We start from the raw sequence: 24,286 nt of genomic DNA, 5'->3' as shown, positions 1-24,286 counted from the left end.
CATCAGCACAAACCACATAGTAATCACTTGCATTTAAAAACAAAATTATGCAGTAATACTAGCTACTCAGAAGGCAGAGATCAGAAGGATACTGGTTTAAGGCCAGCGTGGGCAAATAGTTTGCAAGACCCCCTCTCAAAAATACACAATACGGAAAAGGGCTGACAGAATGGCTCAAGAGATAAGTGCACCTGGCAAGCAAGCCCAGTACAAACTGAGTTCAAACCCCAGTACAGCCAAAAAATAAAAACTAAACTAGCAAGCACAAGGCTCTGAATTCAATCGGGAGGGAGGGAGGAAAATAAAAATATAAAATAAAATAAAAACTACGGTTCTGGAACCAGCTTCTTCTCCCCAGCTACCTACTTCTTAGCAAAGATCCTTAATGCTCCAATTCCTCTTCCCATTCTCTCTGAAGTCCCATCTAATCAGGCTTTTGTCCTTTGTCCCCACCACTCCTGGGAACCTGCTCTTACCAAGGTATTGCTAATACAATAGCCAATCTCAATCCTTATCTTACTACTAGACAAGTTGCTCCCTTCCTCCTTGAAACAGTTCCCTCATCTGGTCTTTATCTGGCTACTCAAGCCTGGTGAATCAGTATGTCTACATGTCTTTGTCTCTGTCTCAGCTCCTTCCCATGCTCCTCCTCAAGTCTCCAACCCCAGGACTCAGGCTCAAGCCCTTCCCTCCTCACCTATACTTGCCTACTTGGCAACTTCAACCACAAGATTCTAAAAGCCTCAATGTGTCAACAACTCCCACACTGTTAAGATACAGCACTGACCTCCTCCAAACTTCCACACTGCTCATGCAACTAGCCCATGACTATCTAACACTTACATATCAAAATCAACAGTTCAGTGCCCACCCCTTGTCAGAGTTCACCGTTTCATGGCTGGACCATCTTACACTCCTTGCTTTGTCCCATGCCCACACTTGCTCCATCAGCAAACCCTGTCAGTGCACCTTTCAACATCCACCCAGGATCTAACCACTCTTCACCACCACACAGTCACCACCCTTCGCAGCCCCATCGTCTTCCTGATCACATACTTCTGCTCTTGACACCTCTACTGTCAATCCTCTCCTGAGGAATCCCATCAAAACTGAAGGTGTAGTGTCTACTCCACCTTTGCAATGGTGCCTGTTCAAGAGTGCAAAGCCCTCACAATGGCCACTCCGCTGGGCACACTCTCCCCTGTTGCTCCCCAATCCTCCTCACTGCTCCTGCTGCCTGGGACACTTGTCTGCTTCTCAAACCCAGGACTGCCTGAAAGGTTCTTCCCTCAGATATCCATAGGGCTCATTCCCTCACACCCTTCAGGTCTCTGCTCAAATGTCACTTTACATAAAAATAATGTAATTATAATATCACTTCACACCATCATCACAATACCCAACACATAGTGGGTCAGGTTCTGTTCTAGTAACTTTCTGTACATTAACTTATTTCTTAGTACAGCTCATTTAATATTATCTTAATTTAGACTGGGGATGTATCTCAGTGATAGAGCCCCTACCTACCATGGGCAAGGCCCTGGGTTCTATCCCCAGCACTGCCCCCAAAATCTGCATTCTCCAAATGAGGAAATTGAGACTTGGAGAAGTTAAAAAGCTTACCCAAAATCACACAGCTATTAAGTGAAGGAGTATACATTCCAACTCAGGTGATCTACCTTCAGAATTTCTGCTACATTCACCCTTCCTACATCCCCCAGCCTTAATTTTCTGCTGCGTTTTTAGAGATTCCTTTGCCTGTTTTTTTCTCTCCCCTATGAACAAGTTAGCTCTTTAGAGCAGGAACTTTGTTGTTTGGTTCCCAGTTCCTGAGCTCACAAAGAGGGTAGTTGGCAGTGACTTTCATCAAATCTGCTTCTGGGTAGGAGCAATCAAATCGCAATTAAAACACTGGCATTCCGTGGTGGGAGATGCTTCCTATCTCACTGACTAAAGAACATGGAGGGTGACCAAAGAGGCCAGCTTCCAACAAGTAAACTTTCCAGGAGCTAAAAATGATGGAGCAGGTAACTCCAGTAGCAGCAAGTGCAGCCCACAAGTACCTCTGTCATAGGAAGTACTGGGGATAAACCTACATATTTTTGTTAAAAGTGTATCTTTTGCTTTCTTGCCTATTATATCTTTATCAAATATGGTCAAAGCCATGTTTTCCAATCAAATTACAGACCAAGCACAAGTAAGCAACATATACCCCCCCAAAAAAATTGAGCAAACCAGCAAACAGAAAAAAACATTAAACCTCCCAAACCCCCAAAGTGTTAGATGTGCTCATTATTTCTAGCATTTCCTGGCAGAATTGCTGTGCTTGGGTTATTTATAAATATTTCAAGCTGCTGAAATGACACAGCTATTAAATAATACCTCCTGAAATCTTAGAAATTAAGATTTTATTTACATTATTTTCAAGCTAGGCATATTTTTCCTAAGAAATGGAAATGTGTAGGTAAAATCTAGACATGTTAGAAGTAACAGAGATGATAACTATCAGCATCATCTTCATCACAACCATCTCAGGACCAGAATAGAAAAGCCCTGAAATAGAAAAGAAAGTATCTCTCTGGCTTACCACATATTCACTAGTAAAGCTGCCTGTCTTTATAAAGCACCATTATTTTTTAAAGCCCTGATTACAAAATCATATGTTGTTTTTAACTACAGGTTTTCTAGAATCCAAATGAAACCCCCCCTTTCTTTACCTTAGGTGGTAACCTGTATCAGTTTTTCAAAATATGTATAATCAAATTACACATTTTATAAGAATTATAAAAGAAATTAGGAGGCACCAAATTTTAAATTTAGAACTTATCTAGGTTAATATGCAATTGTGAATCTGTCAGAAGTGAAGAGACTACATAATCCTAAACCCTACTCTTCACCTCTCCCCAGCAGAGTACAGAGAAATGGACAGTCCTGGAGTAACATCCAGAAGAACCACAGCCTTACAGATATCGCAAGGGGTGGGTGCAGAAGGAAAGACCTAGCACTGCAGTCTGTCTGTCTGTCTGTCTCTCTCTCTCTCTCCCTCCCTTCCTTCCTCCCTCTTTCTCCTGGTTCCAAGGAACTGATACCAAGGAGGGTGGGCATAAAAGGACCACTGTTGTCCATACAGACCCTCGCAAGGAGGGAAGCTGCTTCTGAAACACTATTTGATATGATAGATCTTATTCCTGTTCATGAGTTCTATGTTCAAAATACACATGCTACCTGGCAAATACACACTGCCACACTGTCACAAAAATAAAAGGAAAAGAACAAAGGGATGGCTTCTTGCATACAAATGTGTTCTGGAGGTCATAATTTAGGACAATTAAGTAACACTTAAGTGAAATAAAATGTTCTATATTTAAACGAGGAAAAAAAACCCTCACATTTTTCATTGAGCATGTCTGTTTGGTGTCTCAATCAGGGATAGCATTTTGTTATTTATTTGACATGTAAGCACTGATCTGTTATATTACTTTCAGATGATAAAGCACTGTACTGCAAAATAACATTTATTATCATTTCAAAGGGGATCAAATAGCCATCATTCCCTTCCACCTTTTCTGCTGATCAATAACCAATCAACAGACACCAATGTTCAAAGAACAATTTGTATTTCAGAAGTCTGAAGTAGAATCCAAGTCCTAAATTTTCTGTGTAAGTCTACCATGAGACAAAGAACTACAAAATGTTTTAGAGAGTGGAGTGGTAATTCTAGTTATTTTTAATAGAACTTCCCAGTGTCCTTTTCTTTGGAGACTAAGATTGCTAAATAAAGATTATAAAACATAAAATAAAAGGAAAAGAATCTACTGCCTGGAAATTATTCTCAAATGCTTCAGAAAAGCAAATGTAGCAAAACGTTAACAACTGGTGACTATAGTTGAAAATGACTTCTAACCTCTAAGTTTCAAACTGCTTCCAAATGACATGTTAAAGAACATGTCACCAACAGGTTTACTACACAAGAAATTTATGAACTACTCCCTACACAAACACCCATCACCACCACTGTTTCTTCCCTCTGGTGCTTTCTACACTAATTATCTTTTTTCCTAGTCAAGCTTCAGGAAAAATAGTCTCTCACCTCCTACTCCCCACTCCAAACAGCGTCAACACATGGCTTCAGTTGAAACTCTTCTCACCAAAGTCATCAAGGACACCTTAGCTCCCAAACCCACCAGCATGCTCCAGCACTAGCACTCCTGCAGCTTTTCCCCATAGGGGTGTACACTCCACTCCTGTTCCTCTCTCTAGTCTCCCCAAGCAGTTCTCTTCCTCTGATCCCTATACTTTGCTGGTGCACTTAAGACATATTCTGCCCCAACTCCAGGCAATTCCAGGTGCACTGCCTTGAGAAAGGAGCTTAGGACCCCACAGGCTTGTGAAGAAAGCCTGGGTCATCAGTTGTATCTGCCTGCCATGGGCAGAGATGGGCAGGAGAGGAGCAGCAGGATGTTGGAATGTGGTATTCCTTCCTGCTCTCCTTGAGCAGGCATGCCTGCTCTGAAGGCTCTCCTTCCTTAAACTCATCTCTTGTAATTCCAAAGACTTACTGTCAAAATCCATCTTTTCAGGCAAACTTCTCTACTGACTTCCAAACCTGTGACACCAGCCACCCACGGACAGTTCCACAGACGTGACCTCATTCACCACTAACAACTCACCCTCCTTGCCGGACTCCCAAACTGAGTTTCACTGATTTGTCATCTGAATTATTCAACCTCCTCCTAACTTATCTCTCTACATCTCAGTTCCCCAGTCCCAAAGGCATTTTGCACACTGCTTTATTAGGATTATCTTTTTTAAAAAACACAAATCTAATTTAATTTGCTAAAAAATTTAAATAAAAATATATGAAGTGCAGGAGGAACACAACACTAATCAGATCAAGATCCCATTCCCAATAAGCTTCCCTCTGTGCATCAGAAGCACTGACATTCCTCTTTGACTCTCCCAGCCTCATTACTCATTCCCTGTGTGTTATGAACATGACAATGTCTCTTGCTCCAATATACAGTGTTGTTTCAAATCTACTTAATTTGCCCTGAGTCAGTTCCCTGACTTTACCTACATATCCACATCCTCAACATCCACCCAAATTGATGTACTTATTCACGCAATACCTCCAAGTGGTCAGTAACCTTTCTCCATATCAGGTCAGGTAGCATTTCAAGTTTTGTGGATCATAGAACTCCACAGCAACTTCTCAATTCTGTGTTGCAGAACAAAAGCAGCCATGCACCACACATAAATGCACAAGTGTGGCTTTGGTCTAATAAAACTTTATTCATAAAAACAGTCACAGTCATCCAGCAGCACTGTTTGCCCTGCCCTAAACTAATTTTCACCTGAGATCCACTCTGCTTACACCCAACTACCACTGGCACCATTACCCAAAAACTTAGGTGGGCTTTTGCTCCTCGCTGCTTTTCTAAACAGTTTATTTGATGCTTAGCCTCTGCACATGAATTTGTTAATTATCTCTGAACATAAGAGCCATTTTATCAACTTTCCACTGGAAGTCCCTGAAGAGCATCAAATCCTACACATCATGAGTGATGTCAACACTATGCTGGTCACCCAGGATACCTGACATTTCTATCCCAAGAGTTACGCCCAGGCATACTTGGCCTATTGTCTTCCTCAGGCTTCTAAACTAGTGTTCAAATTTAACAGCAAGGCTAGCTTCTTTAAAATTATTTCCATCATCTTATCTAAAACTCTACATGAAAACTTTTGCTTTCATAATTTTTGTGTAACATTGGGTATTCTCCTAAGAAAAAACATGTTAAGTCACAAAGCCAAGTTTGTTTTCCAAACAAATACATTTTATCTTAGGAGGAAAAAGTTAAAATTAACTTTACTAATAGCATTATACCTTAAAATAAGATACACTGTGGTTAACTGTCATCAAGTTTACGCTAATAAAAGACTGCTTTTTTCCATTTAAAAGCCCAATTTCTAAGCTAAAGTATTCATAACACACCAACATTACAAAAACAAGAAGCATACACAAAGCAAACAGACACACAAGAAAAGAAACTCTGTATCACCTTCTTAGGCCACAAACACCCAACATCTGGGAAAGTTTTTATATGTCTTGTCACTCTTCCTTCCAAAGTAAAAGTACTTTCAAAGAAGGCTGCTTCTGCTTCTTTGCTAGTTTAAAAGTCAACTTGTTCTCAACTTACAATGGCTCCATTCTGCCACATGGCAAAACAAGACTATTCAGAAACAAGAGGCAAGACACCTGTCAGTACTGCAGATTCTCCCCCCAACCACAGAGGCCTCATTCTAGTTCCTTAAAGGACCCTGCCTTCAGGCAAATTTCAGGCAAATGGAAATGGGTCTTGTTAGTGCTGCTGACAGAGAATGGCCTCTAAATGGACAACTGCAATACCCTCAGCTGAAGAAAAAAATCACATGAATTCTCAAAGTTTAAAGCCCATAGTAATATAACAGGAATGAGTGGCCATCCTTTAACAGTTTCATGGGAACACTGTTAAAACAAGATGATGTATGAAAAGAGAGGTAGGTAGTAAAATAGTGATGCCACATGAAATCTAGACATTTCAACTTAATTTCTAAGTCAGACTATCTCTCTTATGACATAATCAGCAGCATTATTCACACTCACTGTCTATGAAAGGTGAAGACAGCTACAGACCACTGTCCCATGTGTTCCATTATGTGTCATTCTACTTTGGAACTGGCTTTGGACTCTATCATTTCTGCTGCTCAGGATCCCCCTTTATTTTTTGCAGCTGTTTTGAAGTCTTACTTCTTCCCACTAGTAATCACCACTACTGGAGCTGTTCCAAGACAAAACTTATATGCCACGGACAGGGGTCTACATCACTGGTAGAAACTGCATGCATGAAACTCAAAGCTCATTTTGAGGATGCCTAGGAAAGAAGCATGAGAAGGAAGGTCGGGAAGAGGGATGGACAAACCCAGCCCCACTGGTTTTGTAAGTGAAGTTTACTTGGAAAACAGGTGGACCCATTCCTTCCCATCATTCCCATAGCTGCTTTTGAACGATGGCAGAGTTGAACAGCTGAAACAGAGACCATGTGAGCCTTTCCAGAAAAAATCTGTTGACTTCCGGCCTAGAGCTAACAACCAAGTCAAAACTGCACATGTATAATCTGGGAACTAGCTGGTACATGGAGTGTAGCTGTCATTGCCCAGTGACTATGGCAAATTAATTTTTAAGAAGGGGAAGTAAAGATCATATCAGAGTGCTTTCAGAGTAGCCCCAAGCTTTTTGCTTACTCCCACCTCCCAACATCATCCTTCTAAAAAGGTCCTACTCTCCTCTAAGTAAAAAGAACATCAATTCTTATAAACTGCTGTTAGAAATATCACTAAAAAAAGGAAATAACTGCCATGTCCCTTTTTCAAAACAGTTGATTTTAAAAAACAGTATACCATTCTTCTTATCCATGTAAAGAAGAAAGATACGTCATTTACTGAAGTCACTAATCCTACAATGCTAAATACGCCCTCCCCAAATTTCAAATACACCAACATAAAAATGGGCATTTTATAATCCAAACATCTTTTTTTTTTACAAAAGAAAAAAAGGTACTTTGCTCATTTGAGAACCTTATTTATCCTCACTCACTAATAACAGGGAATGTGTTGACCTCTTTTGTATACAGTAGAAGTTAATAAAATCCTAGGGCTAAAGAAACCCTATAAAGTATTTTTAATTCCCAAAATGTACAAGATAGGAAACCAGGTTGGAACATGAGGCTGTTAAGTTCTAAATGACTAGAAATCTTTAATATGATTGTATAATGCTTTAAGAAAGTATCAAGTGAAAAAATAGGAAACCCATAAATAAGAAAATTTCAACCATCTAATATATTTCCTAGCAAAAGTAAGGTCCTGAGTTCAAACTCCACTACTACTACTACTATCACTAAAAATAATAATAATGTTGAAGGAATAAACTGAAAAGAAATACACAAAACTTAAAAGTAACTACTCAGAGGTGAAACTAAAAGTATTTTTCTTTGTGTTTGTATTCAAATTTTCAAATCCCTTTTGTAAGCATTTATCATTATTATAAAGAGAAACAAATACAATTTTTGCAATGTTTTTAGAAGCAGAGCCTTTTAGGCCAAATGAAAGTCAAAGCAAATAGTTACATACATCTCAATCAAAGCTACAGATTGCTCTGTATTTCAGCACAGTTAAATAACTGATGACTCATCAAGGAGAAGTTGAGTCTTCTATAAAATATTCTGCATTAGCAAACAAGACATTTGACAGGCATGGTGGTATATTCTTGCAAGCCCAGCACTTGGGAGGCTAAGGCAGGAAAGGCATGAGTTTGAAGCCAGCATAAGCTACATAGAGACTCTGTGGGGAGAAGAATCTGCCCATCATCAGTGCCACCTGGCTGGTTAATTTCAGAATTAGAATGGACCTTAGAGATCATCAATCGCTTTTACAGATGAACAAACTAATACTAAAAGCTTAAAGAATCTTAAAAGGACTCACTATTTCTTTTGACTACATCCTTAAAATGAGTCAAAATTAAAAAGTCCAAGCATTTCAAGGGATAAGCTTCAATTCTTAATAGCCACATGTATGTGATTCTGTAATTAGACCACTAAAGGAGACATTTCTCATTATCTGAGAAGTTATAAAAATAAACAGAAGTGACTACTTTGTCCTCCCTGCCATTATAATGTCACTAGCTCCATTCCGCCTCTCCTGCCAGACTGCCTGGTTATTTTCTGTATTTGTTGCTGGTGCTGAGAATAGCATCTGTGCTTTCCCCAGCACCCTTATCCAAGCTAAAGACATAATCATCTGTTTCAATCCCAGCTCACTGCTTCTTTTCCTTTCTTGGCAAAAGTGGATCTGTGGGTACTAATGGAGAGCTCTGGGTTTTGTAATTCTGTTTATATCCTTCAGTGGCAATGAGAGGGTGCTGGCACTGCTTTCCCACCCCACAGCCCTTCCATGCACACGCTTTTCCTGTTGATATATGTGTAATGTGGAGCTCACAGTAATTTCAGATCACAGTTCAATTACAGGTGGGCATGCTTGGTGGGGGTTAAAACAATGCACTATAATCTCTGCAGATACCAGGAGGGCAGGTAGCCCTGGACAGTCTGAATCCTCTAGACTCCTGAACATCTACCTAAGGAGGAAGAGGAAATCTCAGAGGGGCATTTAAAACATTTCTTTCTGATAACAAACAAAAAAGGCAGGGAATGTAACTGTGATAGAGAACCAAGAAATCCCACAGAGGTATTCTGAACAGTCTTTCAACAAATTTAGACAATTTTCCATCAAAATGAATGACTGGAAATTTCTGAACCTTTCTTTAGTTTCCACTTCATCCATCACATTTCCTTTATCCAAGTCTGAATATGCTTGGAGTCCTCAGGACCACAGTCCCCTTCCTCCTTCCTGTTCATTCATTTACTGGATATGAACTGGTGAGATGAAAGTAAAGTAAACCTTTCTTTAGAGGGCTAGAAATCTTCCCTGGCCAAGATAATGTTTTCATGAAAACCTTTAAGCATCTTAAATTAGAATCAAAAAACTAACTTTGCAGTAGGGCTGAATCTGAAGATATCTAACAGAAGGTGTCTGACACCAACCCCACATCCCATAGCCAGTGACTGGGCCAGAATGCCAGCTTAGATGCATGCCCCTGGAGCTACAGAGCCTCCAGAGTACAGAAACCCAGCTTCCAAAGGCCCAGTGATAAGTCAGGGCACGGGGAGGAGGGAGAATCCCTCTCCTGATCTGGGGTGTGCGGACAATAAACACCTTGTGTCCATCCCTAGTACATCTGATTAGAGAAAAGAGAGTGAAAAATGTATGAACTTCAAGCTCATTGGAAATGAAATATAGACACCCTGAAGGTGACTGAGCCTTTCATGGCCATAGAGGACGCTCCTCTCTGACTCTCCCACTAGGGCATCAATGACAGGCCATGGGGCTTTGGCTCTGAGTGGGTACTATAGGCTCCTGGCTGGAAGGCTAGTTAGACTAATAATCTCATGGCTTGCTGCTGCTCCTGACAGACCTGCCCTTATCCCTGTCACTAAGGTGGCTGGCCCTCCATGCAGTCACCATCTAGCTCATTAGGATGTTCTCTTCACAATATATGCTACCACCTGAAATTACTGGTTTGTACTCATCCTATGCCACTCCAAGCTCACCTGGGGATAGAGTCTCACCCTTGCTGTTCAATAAACACTACCTCCAATGCTTTGTGTGAGATCAGCTCACCAGTTCATATCCAGTAAATGAAAACAGGAAGGAGAAAGGGGAGTGCAGTCCTGAGGACTCTTAGCATACTCAGACTTGGGGAAAGGAAATGTGAAGGATGAAGTTGAAAGTAAGCCTCTCCCCCCAGGGAGACAAAGGAAGAGAGTCTGAGATGATCTCATCCAGAAACGGAAGTGGGGGGGGTTCTGAATCAACTCAGAGACAAGGGGGGAGGGTGCCCCATCCCTAGGATTCACTAAGGTTTACAGGCCCAAAAGAGTGGCATGGGGCCAGTGTGCACTGTGGGATGGAACCCTCCAGCCACCACCCTTCCTTACCCTCCACTGGGCACAGGTGGAGAAAGGTGGCAAGAAGGGCTGGCTCCAGTGCTCCTTCCAGGTGTCCTTGCCTGGTGAATGGCAGCTCCAAGCTCAGGTGCACACTCTGCACCTCCAATCTTCCACTGGGCTTTCCATACTGGAGTCTCCTGCTTTGGACATTCCCAAACTGATCCTGGCACTCTAGTATGTCCTGGTGAGAAATGTAAACTCTATGGCAGGCAATGTGGAAATAGCTATCAATTAAAGCCCACATATCACTTCCACTTCTAAGATGAGATTAGATGTATTTTTCTCTACTTCTCCTGCTAAATACAACAAAAATCCCTAGACTTTAAATGTAAAACAAATAGGAGACTACTCTGAAAGGTGGAGGAAATAAGCAGCCTGGCTAGGGACACCAGGACCAGAGGACAACACAGTGGTGAGTTCCCTGAGACTTCCTTTTGCCTCATCAATCTCAGACTTAGGGCTAAAGCAGCAGGCAACCTAAAAATGCAAACAGATACATTCAAGAAAATCCCAGCTTTCTCCAGCCAATGGAACAAAAAGGGTCCAGCCATCAAGACTGAAAAGCTTTACACAAGTGCTTTACTCCAGACAGGCATCACTTATACCGACAAAGACTAAGTGTGTTGACACCCCTCCCGGGGCAGTCAGAAGTTAAGTAGAGGACACGCCTTTCATACTCCCTTGGGCAGTAAAGACTGCCCCCTCCATCCACAGGTGCCTTCAATGAAAACCGTGTGGGGAAGCAGGACTGTCACCTGCCCTAACAAAGAGCTCCATTCATTGCCACCTTGAGTGTCAACAGAGTCTAAGTGGGGAACCTTAATCTCTCCCACCTGACAAAAACAAGACAATATGATAAGTCAACTAAACCACAAGGTTAAAAAAAGGATCATGGTCTCCTAACATAAGAAAATACCCTGGGCTGGGGCTATAGTTCAATGGTAGGGTGCTTGCCTAGCAAGAGTGAGGCTCTGGGCTCCAACTCCAGCACAAAAGGGAAAAAAAGAAAAGAAATGACCAGATTTCAACCCCCAAACTTCCCCATTATACTAAAAGCTGGCAAATCTCAAAATGAACAAAATAAAGACAATTTATGTCAGCACCAAGATGACAGAGATGTTAAAACATGTGACAGATTTTTTAAAGCAGACATGATACAATTCTTCAAGAGAAATTACGAGCACACTTGAAAACAAATGGAAAAAATAGAGAGCTAAAGCAAAAAAATAAAAGACATACCAAATAGAAATTTTAGAATTGGAAAATACAACTGAAATACAAAGCTCATTAGATGGACTCAACAGCAGAATTGAAGAATTGGTAATGAATAGCATGATTATTTTAACATAAAAAAATCCTTCACATTACTTATCCTCAGGTGAACCGAGTCCTCCATGCAGATGGGCCTCATGGTCCCATTACACAATCCCATGTGACAGCCCCATGAAGCCACACTGCTCCCCAAGGGTATGGAAGTTTGTTCTACATGTTGGGTTTAATCCTTTACATTCTGTTGTATTTCATCTTCCTGATGAGCTTGTGAAAAGGCAGAATGGAAATTATTCCCATTATTTTATAGATGAGGACACTAACTACCAGGGAGGTAAGTGTCTTATCCTACAACTACTGAAGCTCTGGCAGGGAGGAACGGAGACCTGAACTTGACATCTCATCTTAAAATAGTCATTTCCAACCCTCCTCCTCTGTTTACTGCCACTGTGGACACTGTCCCCTGCCATATCTTAGCCTGATGAACATCCACAGACTGACGTGTCATCTCCCACCCATGCACAGCCTCTGTGAGGCAAGGGCTATGGGTTCCCTCCCTCTGGGTCTCCTTCACCAGCTATCATCCTGCAGGGCTTAGCATTGGTAACTCTGTTCACTTATATTCCAAACTCAAGTAAAAAAGGGGGTGAGAAGCAGAGAATAACACAGCAAGAGGCAGAGAGGAAGATTAAGTGATACGAGTGAGAAAAAAATAAGAAAAATAGAACCAGTAAGTAACCAAGGAAACAGAAAAAATTGTATACCCAGTAGTAGCCCCAGCTGAGAATGGCAAAATTTGCCTAGACTTGGATAAAAAGTACAAGCATTCTCAAAACTGTGCTGTGAAGAATAAAAACTGGAAGAGAAATTCTGAAAACACCTGTGCATTGGTTTCTGGCAAAACATCACTAGATATTCCATAAACCAAAAAGAGATTCTTGCTTTAAGCTTTTAGAAAGGGGATGTCTGATAGTCACATAAGGGCAAAAAGTAAATAGGCTAAAATAAAATAAAGTTCAAAATTAATCAGTTCCCCTTTGAGGACTTTTCAGATACCATTTGCTAAATAGTGCAAATGTGTAAAATTGTAAAATCATTAAAAGTAAGGAGTTTCAGTCCCACAAATGAGGGCAGGACAACAGGCCCCAGTCAAGAGCCAGTCTCCTCTACAGTGAACAAGCCTGTGCAGGGTGGGGAGTTACAACTAATTCATGAGGATAGAAAAATTACACAGCCGTCACTTTTCTCTAGACCTGTAACGCCCAAATCCCCATTTCAGACAGAGGGAGACAACATAATAATTCATGGCAGTGAGCCAGCCTCTTCTAGACTTAAAGCCTTTGTGGGAGAAAAACCCAAACCCATAATGCGAGCCCACGTCAGAATCACATTAGCAACTTCAGCTGCTCCTCCGTTGAACTATGTGTCACTTTTTTTTTTTAAATACCCTAAAGAGAATGAATTAATAGAACGTTATTTTCCAGCAAAGAAAATTAATTCACAGGAAGTCTTACCCTCTTGTTCCTCATCCCCCTCTGTCAGTAACAAGAGTGTGAATAAGACTGATGAGACCTATAGCACCCAAGTTCACGTTTAAGGAAATACTGCCAATCCTAGCCAAATTCTTATGGTAAAAGGCATCACCTTCAAAACCAACTATTTCTTAAGACAGCAGAACCAAGATTAATAAATGTATCATAAATCAGAAAACCTGTCTTTTTATCTTTTTATCCATAACAGTTAACATATCAGCTTAATATTCTACCTTGGAACACTGAATATCATCTTCTGTATCTTAGCTTTGACAAAAAACATGCTGTGTTATTTGGAAAAAAAACTGTCAAACAATTACAGATGAGATCTTCTCATTGAAGACTTGAAAAGAAATTTTAAAAAATAATTTTATTAAATAAAAGTAAGAAGAATGAAAAGAAAGTTCTAGAAGTCAGAAAAAAGTAAATTTAAAAGCTAAGAAAAAAGTACAAAGGAAAAAAATACTTTATTTCATTCAAAAGGTTTTACCACAGCTGGGCAGCTTACACCTGTAATCCTAGCTACTCAGGAGGCAGAGATCAAGAGGATCTCGGTTAGAAGCCAGCCCAGGCAAATAGTTTTCGAGACCCTATCTCAAAAAAACCCATCACAAAAAGGGCTGGTGGAATGGCTCAAGGTGTAGGCCTTGAGTTCAAACCCCAGCACCGGAAAAAAAAAAAAAAAACCCAAAAGGTTTTACCATATATGGGGGAAGGGGAGAATGGGGGCGGGGAGGGAAACTCCACCTTGTAAGTGTACACACTTTTTTCTTCATGATCCTCGTGCCACACCTCCTCAAACAAGTATACAACACTATGCCCAGCTATCTATTATCTTAAAAGAGTCATTAACACATATTGCCAAATTGAACTATTGCTTAGCTGTGTAAGACCTAAGTGGTTAATGTGTGCATGGTACTTGCACATTAATTCTATTTAAAATATTTAATAATGTTTTACCACATTTCAGATAAATTAAGGATCAAATAAAAAGGCACTGACAAATAAGGGCTAGTCACCTACCTCAAAAGTAAAAAATTAAAAGATAAGCAAATAACCACACTGAGCCCACATCTCCTCTGCCTATTAGGAAGTTACCCAAGCGAGACTGCAGAGGCTAGGTCAGGTTGCATCTCAGCTCTGCCACAAACTAGCTGTGACTCTCTTTGAGCTCAGTTTTCTCAGCTGTGACATGAGAGGATTAAACCAGATAGTCTCTTAAGGTTACACACGGTTCTATTTTACAATTACACATGGTGAAGAAACTGCTAAAGAAGAACTGAAACAAAGGAAAATTTACTGGGGTTCCTGACCTTTCTTACACTGTGTAGTTAAAAAGATGTGTTTTGTCTTTCTTATTTTAATATTGGATTATTCTTAGGGAGAACTGAAAAGTTACTTATAAGAAAACATTTTCATTTTTAAACTTAAGCAGACTTAAACTTATGAAAGATATTTTAAACATAGTAAAGATATTTTCATTTTGTGATCCTAAGGTTTCATTCAACATTTATTTTTCTCAGTAAGATGACTGATCAGTATGTATCATCTACTAGTGATTAGGGAAAGCAAATGATGTAGAAGTACTTAAATAAATATCACAAACACTCAAAAAAAACCTCATAATCGTATGCCCAGAGTGCAATGCATCTTTTTAGCTATCCCTAAGCTGAGTGATATGCAAATTATGCAAAGGTCAGAGTGAAGTTGAAATGTTGGTCTAAGTTAAGCAGTTAGGTAGAAATACTGATCGTTTACTTAAAAAATTTATAGAATTTCCACAAATTAAGGCTTACTATGTATCAGGCACAAGTAGGTTCTTTCCAATAATCTCATTAATCATCTCAGCAGTCTTCTGAGGAAGCTACTATTATTCTTCAGCAAACTGAAGCTGAGGGAAAAATATTTTCCTAAACAAGTAATAGGGTGAAGATTCTAACACAACTCCCCTGACTCTAATTCAATGTTCTTTCCCCCACCCTTGGACAATACTAGTTTATACTCATAAAACTGCACCCCATAACTCAAACATTAAATTACTGACATCATGAAGAATCTCGCACCTACATTCTCACCACAATACAACCTTCCTATCAATGCTGGTGCTATTCCTCAGTTGGAGAAAATATACCACAACTTTTCCCAGACCCTGCACGAAATACCTTACGCAATTCCAACAAGCCTATGATGTAGAGATTCCTGCCTCTGTTTCACATATATGGGAACAGAGGATCATAATACAAGGGTAAGTAACCCACTCAAGGCCACACCCTGCAAGTGGTGACCCAGGGGTCTAACTTAGCCTGTGTGGCTAAGCCTGAGCTCAGACACTTCGTGCTTAAGGATGCGTCTCTCCTTCCTTACAAAATGAGCACTGCTTTACTAGATCATACAGTTAAGAACACATGTCAAAACTCAAAAGAATGACAGTTTATCCAACAAAACCAGAAAGTACAATATCAGTTAATGCATCCACCAGTTACACTAGAGAGAATGCAAAGGTTAAATGAATCCAAAGGTTAGAGAATCAAAGAGTCTCCCCTCCCCTCTCCTCTCTCCTCTCTCCTCTCTCCTCTCTCCTCTCTCCTCTCTCCTCTCTCCTCTCTCCTCTCTCCTCTCTCCTCTCTTCTCTCTCTCTCTCTCTCTCTCTCTCTCTCTCTCTCTCTCTCTCTCTGTGTCACACACACACACAGTGGGCTTCTAAGTCTAAGTAATTTCACTTATGAGGTCAAGGATAGGGGAACTTAGTTTTTTAAAGCAAAGCAAGTCATGCATGCTTTTCTGAAATTAGCAGGCTTTAGTTTATAAATACACTCCCTAGAAAGGTATATCCAAATGATCAAAAACTGTCTTAAATATTAAATTTTCAAAAATTCTATACAAGTACCTGTTTCGGAAATATCACTACTACATAAGTTGTGTTTACCTACATAGTCACTCTAGAGATATGAATATGAGCAATGAAATCTTTTTTTCTTCTTAAAGTGTCAAACTTCAAATAATCATTATCCTCAATTCCAGGTTACAATTATTCAGATAGCAGTTAACGTCACAATCCAATTTTCACCCTTCAGTTGTTCTTTTAAGTAGTTAACAGTCTACACTAAAGCTTATTATTATGTGGTCAATCTATTTCAACAGTGAAAAATTCCTGTACAATTCAAATGGCTATTTCCCAATTTATCAATAACATTAGCCCCAAGATGATCTACTTTCTCTCTTTTCTTTCCCACTTATCTCCCGTGTCTTTTGAAAAAAAAATAATAATGTGAAACTCATTATGGCTGAATGTGAAATTCTATAGCAGGACTTCAGCATCTCTTCAATTTTTTTTTTAAAGCAATGAACAGAGAGGCAGGGACTTGACTAAGGTGAAGACAAGGACAGGACAGGTGGGGCATGCAGTCTTCTATGCCCAATGCTGTTCTTTTATTTTACACTAAAATTATTATACTAATGGAACCTGTCAATATTGAATTGTTAAGTCAAATACTCAAGGTTAGCTCCTGAATAATCAAGGATTAAACTCATATCTTCACCTTTGCAAGCACTGTGGTATGGCCTTCTTTTTCTGAGACAGGGTCTCACTATGTAAGTCCAGGCTGACCTCTGCTTCTGTCTCCCAAGGGCTGGGATTGCTTGCCTTAATGCAATAATCACAAGATGTATGAGGGTGCTGCCGGCGTAACACAACACACTATTTTATAGTAAACTATTTTTTATTTAGGTAGAGAGAATAAACTCTAATATAATGATATAGTGATACATAGTGATACAGCTAGCAAATACTTAAACCTGTCATTAAGTATTGTGCATTGTATGTAACGGTGTTTCTAAACCTGTAAGAACTGGCAGCGTAGTAGGTTCATTTACACAAGCATCACCAAAAATACATGAGCAATGCCTGTATTACAACATTAAGATGGCTACAACATCACAAGGCAATACCAATTTTTCATTCCATTATAATCTTATGGGACCACAGTCCTCTGTGCAGTGTGTTGTTGACCAAAATGATGTTATGGTAGTACATGACTGGCTGCACATCATATCTAGTAGTAAAAGTAGATTTCCAAAATGTGCACTCTTTTTGTATAATTTAAATGTCACATGCACTAATATTTGAACAAAAATATAGACTTACGTTGTCTTTTTAAAATTAAACTCCATCAGATGAAAATTTAAAATATGAAAACAGGACACACCATTATGGCTCTAGAAACTTACCTAGTCACATTTGAACACTGTAAGTGTAGACAGGCCCATCACCTTGGTCAAGCAGAATATGACTACAAACCTAATCCATTAGTACTCCAAAACAGCTAAAATACACACTTTCATTTTCACTGCATATAAAAATGCCATTTTAAGTGAGTGATACTCAGTGTCACCAGTTAATATTTGGGACTTTTAAACAAGGAAACTAATGTAACATGAGACTATCAGTTTAATACAAAGTTCTGAGAAATGACCAACTTGATGTTTTACCCAGTACACAACTACAAGGACCCAAGTTTTAAAGAAGTTAAAGCCATAAGGAGAGATTTTTTTTAATCAATTTTACTGCATTGTGGTAATGAAACTTTCCTTATATTTAAGGAAAACATTAAGTACAAATGAGGCGGTCTTTTTGTTTTGTCCAAGTCACTGTGCCAAATTTAGAGAAGTCATTTTAAAGTTCTATTATAAACCAAACATGCATAATAAGAATACTAAAGGAAAATTTAAACTTAAATGAACAATATGATACATATCCAATGCAGTAAAATGTACAGGTTTATAGCTAAATGAGTCTTAGAAAATGTTCATATCTGAAATGTCTGCTTTTCTACATCTTGGTTTTTTATCAAATATCGTATTATCCATTAAAAACTAAATACTGAGCTCCAAAAAAAAAGGAAAACAAAAATCATGAATGACACCACCCACATCAAAACCCAGAATAAATCCTGTAAACATTTGGCTAGGCTTTATTCGTGCTTTTGTTGTACATTTTAAAATAATTAAATAGTATATGGAATATCTGAACATTTATATACTAACTTTTATCACCTATTCTCTTCCTTTTGACAGTATCCATCAGAATATTCAAAAATACCAAAAAATTTTAAATCATCCTGAATCCTTCTATTTTATCAAAACTTGCAGTATTTCTTCCTATTCTTTTTTCTTTTATTAACGCAAAATTATACTCATCACTGATTTTTCTGAGACAGACTTTGCGTTGTTGCCCAGGTTGGTCTGAAACTCCTAGGCTCAAACAATTCTCAATCTCCTGAGTAGGTGGGACTACAGGCTCATGAGATAACACCCAAAAGATCTTTTTTTTTAAATTATTCATATGTGCATTCAATGCTTGGGTCATTTCTCCCCCCGTCCCCACCCTCTCCCTTACCACCCACCCTGACCCCTCTCTCTCCCCCCCACCCCCTCGATACCCGGCAGAAACTATTTTGCCCTTACCTCTAATTTTGTTGAAGAGAGAGTATAAGCAATAATAGGAAGGAACAAGGGTTTTTGCTAGTTGAGATAAGGATAGCTATACAGGCAGTTGACTTGCATTGCTTTCCTGTGCATGTGTGTTACCTTCTAGGTTAATTCTTTTTGATCTAACCTTTTCTCTAGTTCCTGGTCCCCTTCTCCTATTGGCCTCAGTTGCTTTTAAGGTATCTGCTTTAGTTTCTCTGAGTTGAGGGCAACAAATGCTAGCTACTTTCCAAAAGATAATTTTAACCCAGACATGGTGATACACACTTTAGTCCCAGTGCTCCAGGAAGGAGAAACTCCAGTTGGAGGCCAACCTAGATTACACAGCAAGTTCTAGGTCAGTGCAGTGTCTCTGTCTCTACCTACCTATCCATCTCTCTAGAGAGACCCTGTCTCCAAAAAATAATAATAGTAATTATAGGCATAGTTAACACTTACTTATATGAACATTCCTACAAGCTGGTTGGAAAATAATATAAGGAACTCCTGACAAAATCTATCACTCAGGGTTTTGTTTGGTTACATAAATTCTAAAACACTTAATGAAGCCCTTCCATATCACATTTTTTTTTTTAAATTACCTTTCTCAGTAAAATTCTACCTTAGCTGAAGGGGCACAAAATACTGTGAAATTCTTTTGGTGCAGTGTCTCAGTTTGGTGTTGGTGTTAGTGTAAGTTTTGAAATAAGTATGGAAGGGGAAGCCTCCAACATGCTAGAAATGAAGGACACAGCACTGTGCCCTGAACCACTGTCACTTCTAAGTGAAGCAGGTGAGAATTCAGCTATGTGATGTCACAGTACACCAAGACTGCTTCAGTTGTTCTAATGGCCACACCAAGCCTGATCCTCCCTTTAATCAGATTCTACTACCTCTTGTAGGCTTAGAATTCTGAAGAGTATAAATAACCCCTTCTTTCTTCAGCAAGGACATTTAATATCTCTTCATTCATATACAAATGAATTCCAGTCTCCCATTTTTAAAGTGAGGAGAATGTTTTCTTTGACCCAATATCTCTCCCAACCTAACCTACAGCTACCAACTAAACTCTTTCCCAAAGCATTTTTTGTTGGTGGTGGTGAAGGGAGGAAGGGAGGTAAATGGGGTTTGAATTCGGGGCCTCACACACTTGCTAGACAGGCACACTACCACTTGAGCCACACCCTAGCCCTTTTTGCTTTAGGTGTTTTTCAAATAGGGTCTCTCATTTTTGTCAGGGCTGGCCTGGACTGCAATCCTGATTTCTACCTCCTGAGCAGCTGGGATTACAGCTGTGAACTACTAAGCCTGGCTTTCCTGAAGTTTTTGATGGATTCTCTACACATGTAGTCTCCATTTTCTTAACTCCTGCTCAGTAACCCACTGCACTTTTTCTCATCATGCTGCCAAAATATGCCTCCCCACGGCTGCCAATGACATTCCTGTGGCAAGGACAAGGAGCTTTGCTGAATTTTCCTCCTGACTTGCTTGCATCTGTCTCTCACCACTGCACTCTTCTCTCTGTGGCTCTGGTGTGGTTTTTTTCTGCTTGTCTGGCCCTTCCTCCATTCCCTTAAACTCATCCTACTCTTCTCTGCCATTAAAACGTGAGTGGTGCCCAAGGTGCATCCCCACAGACTGTAGCCTGGCTCACTCTTATCCCCCTCCGTGGCAGGCTCACTTATATACCAGAGGCCTCAGAGCCATGCCTCCACCCCAGACCTCTTTTCTAGGCTCAAGACCAATCTACCCACCTACTTACTGTGTAACAGGTACTTAGAAACTGCTTTTGCAGTTTGGCCTGCAAATGTCCAAAAGGTAGCTGAAAGCAGGATAAAAACTCAGCATCTCTGCCTCCATTTTGTATCTATCCTTTGCTCTGAGCCACTGTCTTCTGAGATCATCTTGGATTCCAGAAAGACAGAACTGATAGATAAGTATCTTGTGGAAAGATTTGAAACTACCCCTCAGTCAACAATGGCTTTCTCATGGTGACAAATCGCACCTGACCAATCTTGAGAAAATGTGCAACTGGATCACACCTGTGAGCAGGACTCTTTAATAATTATGGACGCCTCTCTCCCCCTGCTCCAATTCTTCCTCTATTTAAACCTAAAGCTCACATCTATACACAGAAGATGGAGTGAAATGCTCATTTTGCCTCTTTCTAGGGGTGCCCACACCACATCATAAATCTCCTTTTTCTGCCCGTTAGCATTATTCTTATCTTTATTTGACTTACCAGGGCAAATCATTGGATTCTCCAGAACATACTGGAAATCTGGGCTCTGGCCTAGAACTCTAGTTACAACTGAAGATGTTCATTTGGATGTCTCAAAAGCAACACATATTGAGACATATATCTCTCCACTCAATTTGATTATCTCCTCCACTGTTCACCCAAGTACCTGGAAGCACCATCCCAGTGTACAAACCAGAACATGGCTCCCTCACACCACACATTCAGTGCATCTCTAAAGCAAGGTGACCACCTAAACCTCTCTCAAACACATACACTCCTCTGCTTATATCATCTTCTAACTGGCTAAGAGCTCCTACCAAGAGCTGCTGCCAATCCCAGGGCTGCAGTTCAAGACATAGCTTGCAGGCCTTGGTTCCTCTCAACAGTTGGCAGCAGCCAACAGCTTGGTTTGCTCCTCTACCATAAATCACAATGAAGGAAATAACTTGAGGCTTGATTCCAGCCTGCTTTACCAAGACCTCTGATGTGCTCCTCCTGATGCTGTATCTTGTTTTGGGGTAAATCTTAGAAACTGGTTTCAACTTTCCTGTGACCTATATTCTTTACTTACATATAGTCTCTGTGACTAGCAATAAGTTTTCTTTTTATCTCTATGTAATATAAATGTGTTTGTTTATATATATCCTAAAAAGCATTATCACATTTATATACATATGTGTTCGTTAACATTTATGGGGTACTTTTTTGCCTGGCAGGATACTAAAGGTTTTACATGCATGTTTTCAGTTTATTCTTATCACAGGATTTTAGGAAGATTCTACCATCATTCCCATTTTTAAGTGAGGAAACTGAAGGTCAGTTGGAAAATGACAGAGCCAGCACACACCTTAGCTGACCATTAGATTCACCTGGGAATTATCTTAAAAAAATATGCACCCCAAAAACTGCTCAGGCAAGGCAAATTGTGAAGCTGTTACCCTGAATACTGTCTAAGTGATCTAACTGAATTTCGAATACTCCCCCCATCACCTTTGTCTCTGAGGACAGAATGCCTGCAAGCCAGAAGTACCTCTTCAGGTGGGCTAGCAGAAACTGGCTGGACCTAAAGAGAGCTGCCAGAGTGACTGGCAGACAACCTCCAATTTCATTATGATCCCATCTGCAAGCTAAATGGCATACCCTCACTGCCATGACAGCTAATAATTGCCACAGCCAAGACTGCAAGAACCATAAAAGAAGAAAAAGACTAAATTCATGGAACATATCCACCCATTCTAAGACACAAACATTTCCCCCTTTATTAGCTATTTCTCCCCCTCATTTCTCTTCCTCTAGACCCCTCTCCTCCCACCAAGGGTTGAAAAGTAGTATTGCAGTTTTTCTCCCACTTCTTCAAGAATAAAAATCTCCTTCACTGCTCAATTGGTGCTTGGTCCCCCGTCTGGGGGCAAAACTTAGTAACAAAGCCCCTCAGGGATCCACTGCACAGCCAGAAGCACTGCTGGGGTTTATTAGCCTCTGGCAGGGTACCTCACCTGGCCACACTACCTGTAACACTGCCCAGTCCTGCTTCAGTCTACCCAGATACTAGCTATGCTCTACTGACAAAATTCATTCCATCCATCCGGCCCTGGCCCAGCTGTGCTACAGAGGCAGCAGTGGATTTTTCAATGATATTTAATAAACCCGTGATAGGACCTGTTGCATTTAATTACTAATTTAGAGTCCTTGAACAATAAAATGATCTTATTTCTGTTCTGCATAGGACACATATTTTTGAAGAGTGTGCCAATTTGTTTTAGAAATTATTTCTGTGACTGTGGCTCCATCTGCATGGGCTAAGACAGGAAGCCCCAGAGGCACAATGGTTTCTCATTATAATTCAATCTAATAATAACAACAAACCACAAAGCCTACTGTGACACATGGATAGTACAGGTAGAAATTTGGCTCCTTCCTCATTAGGAAAGAGAGGGAGAAGTCTTTTTCTGACAGAGTGTTTGCCTTGCAGATATGCTAATTCAGAATACTGAGCCAGAGTGGTTTCCAAATGATTTTTGGCCTCGAGTTAACATTTTTTAGACAAATAATTTTAGCAATACAGATACTGGTTTTAAGTAAGCAAAACCATTGACTCAGCATCAGAGAACTGCTAGATAATTAACATTTTAATACACCATACTGTTCAAGAAATTTTAGTAGCATTTTTAAAGTTCTATTACAATCCTGCCTTTCTGTACAGAACATTTTAAGCAGTATGTCACCTGTTCTTAATACCTGTACAAAGTTGTGATAAACTCCAGTGACTGCATTTAATTCAGTGAAGTGACTCCTTGAGGTATGTTAAGCTAAATGTACTAGTGATGAATGGAGTTTGAACTGTGGTGTTCTGTTGGGGTCTTAGTTCGTATCTCCCTACACATATTCTGTCTCCTTTTTCACTATCAGACCTTCTTAATAATCTGTTACGAGCTGGGAAACTAGACAATACAGTACATTTGTAAAGGGGATTCAGAGCAAAGGCCTAACTGCTACTCACTGGGTATGTGTATGTGTATAAGCTCTGTGAATAGATGGATTATAGTATAAGAATGAGCGTGTGTGTGTTGGCTTGATGAGAGGGGAAGAACCAGGTTCTTATTTGAACAAGTACCAAATGGCATAAAACTGATCCAGTTAAGAGCATTCCCAAGAGTCAGCAGAAGCCCCCAGCTCAAAGCCAGGGTCAGGGTTAGTCACTGAGGACACTGGATAGGTCACTGACAGAAGTAATTTTGTTTTTTCTGACTGCAAAAGTAATAGACATAATTATTTAAATATTACACGATACAAAGATACACAAGTTAAAAGCAGCCAGGCATGGTGGTGCATGACTGTAATAGCAGCCCTCACGGCTGATGCAAGAGGATTGTAAGTTAGAGGCCAACTTGGGCCACATAACAAGACCCTGCCTTAAAAAAAAAGTTATAAAGCAGAAAGTCCTCCATAATAATGGCCATTCACTCCACTCAACAATACTGCTGCTCTGAACTCTTACAACAGATTTTTCCAATTCCAGTCATTGGCGTTTCCCTTGATGTACTCACTCCTTCTAATCACATATGCTGTACACAAACACTGAATCATTTCTACCTTCTATTCTTCAGTGACACATTCTTACTTTGGATTCCTTTTCATATTAATACTCATAACTCATTTATGCCACATATAATATGCCT

At 39.9% G+C, this 24,286-nt stretch overlaps 2 protein-coding genes across 17 annotated transcripts in view; both read right to left on the bottom strand.

Annotated features, from left to right (window-relative positions):
* Positions 1-24,286, bottom strand: part of LOC109677561 (cyclin-Y-like) — a 344,091-nt gene that overhangs the window by 248,760 nt on the left and 71,045 nt on the right. For 7 of the 16 annotated variants that reach the window (XM_074056430.1, XM_074056429.1, XM_074056425.1 and 4 more), the window contains exon 1: positions 10,587-12,960. The exons of 1 other annotated variant lie outside the window; for it this stretch is intronic. In XM_074056430.1, the coding sequence (XP_073912531.1) occupies positions 10,587-10,842 (256 nt within the window). In that variant the 5' untranslated portion in view covers positions 10,843-12,960. Of the gene's footprint in view, positions 1-10,586; positions 12,978-24,286 lie in introns of those variants that run through there. 8 more of the 16 variants (XM_074056423.1, XM_074056422.1, XM_074056424.1 and 5 more) reach the window with 6 other exon arrangements.
* The window catches only part of LOC109678662 (centrosomal protein of 295 kDa-like), a 381,166-nt gene that overhangs the window by 314,933 nt on the left and 41,947 nt on the right, over positions 1-24,286 (bottom strand). The window lies entirely within an intron of this gene.

This window comes from Castor canadensis, chromosome 15 (genome assembly GCF_047511655.1).
Source record: "Castor canadensis chromosome 15, mCasCan1.hap1v2, whole genome shotgun sequence".
NCBI classification, from domain to species: domain Eukaryota; kingdom Metazoa; phylum Chordata; class Mammalia; order Rodentia; family Castoridae; genus Castor; species Castor canadensis.
Note: the sequence above shows the minus strand (reverse complement) of the source record. Positions and strands in the feature narration are given on the sequence as shown.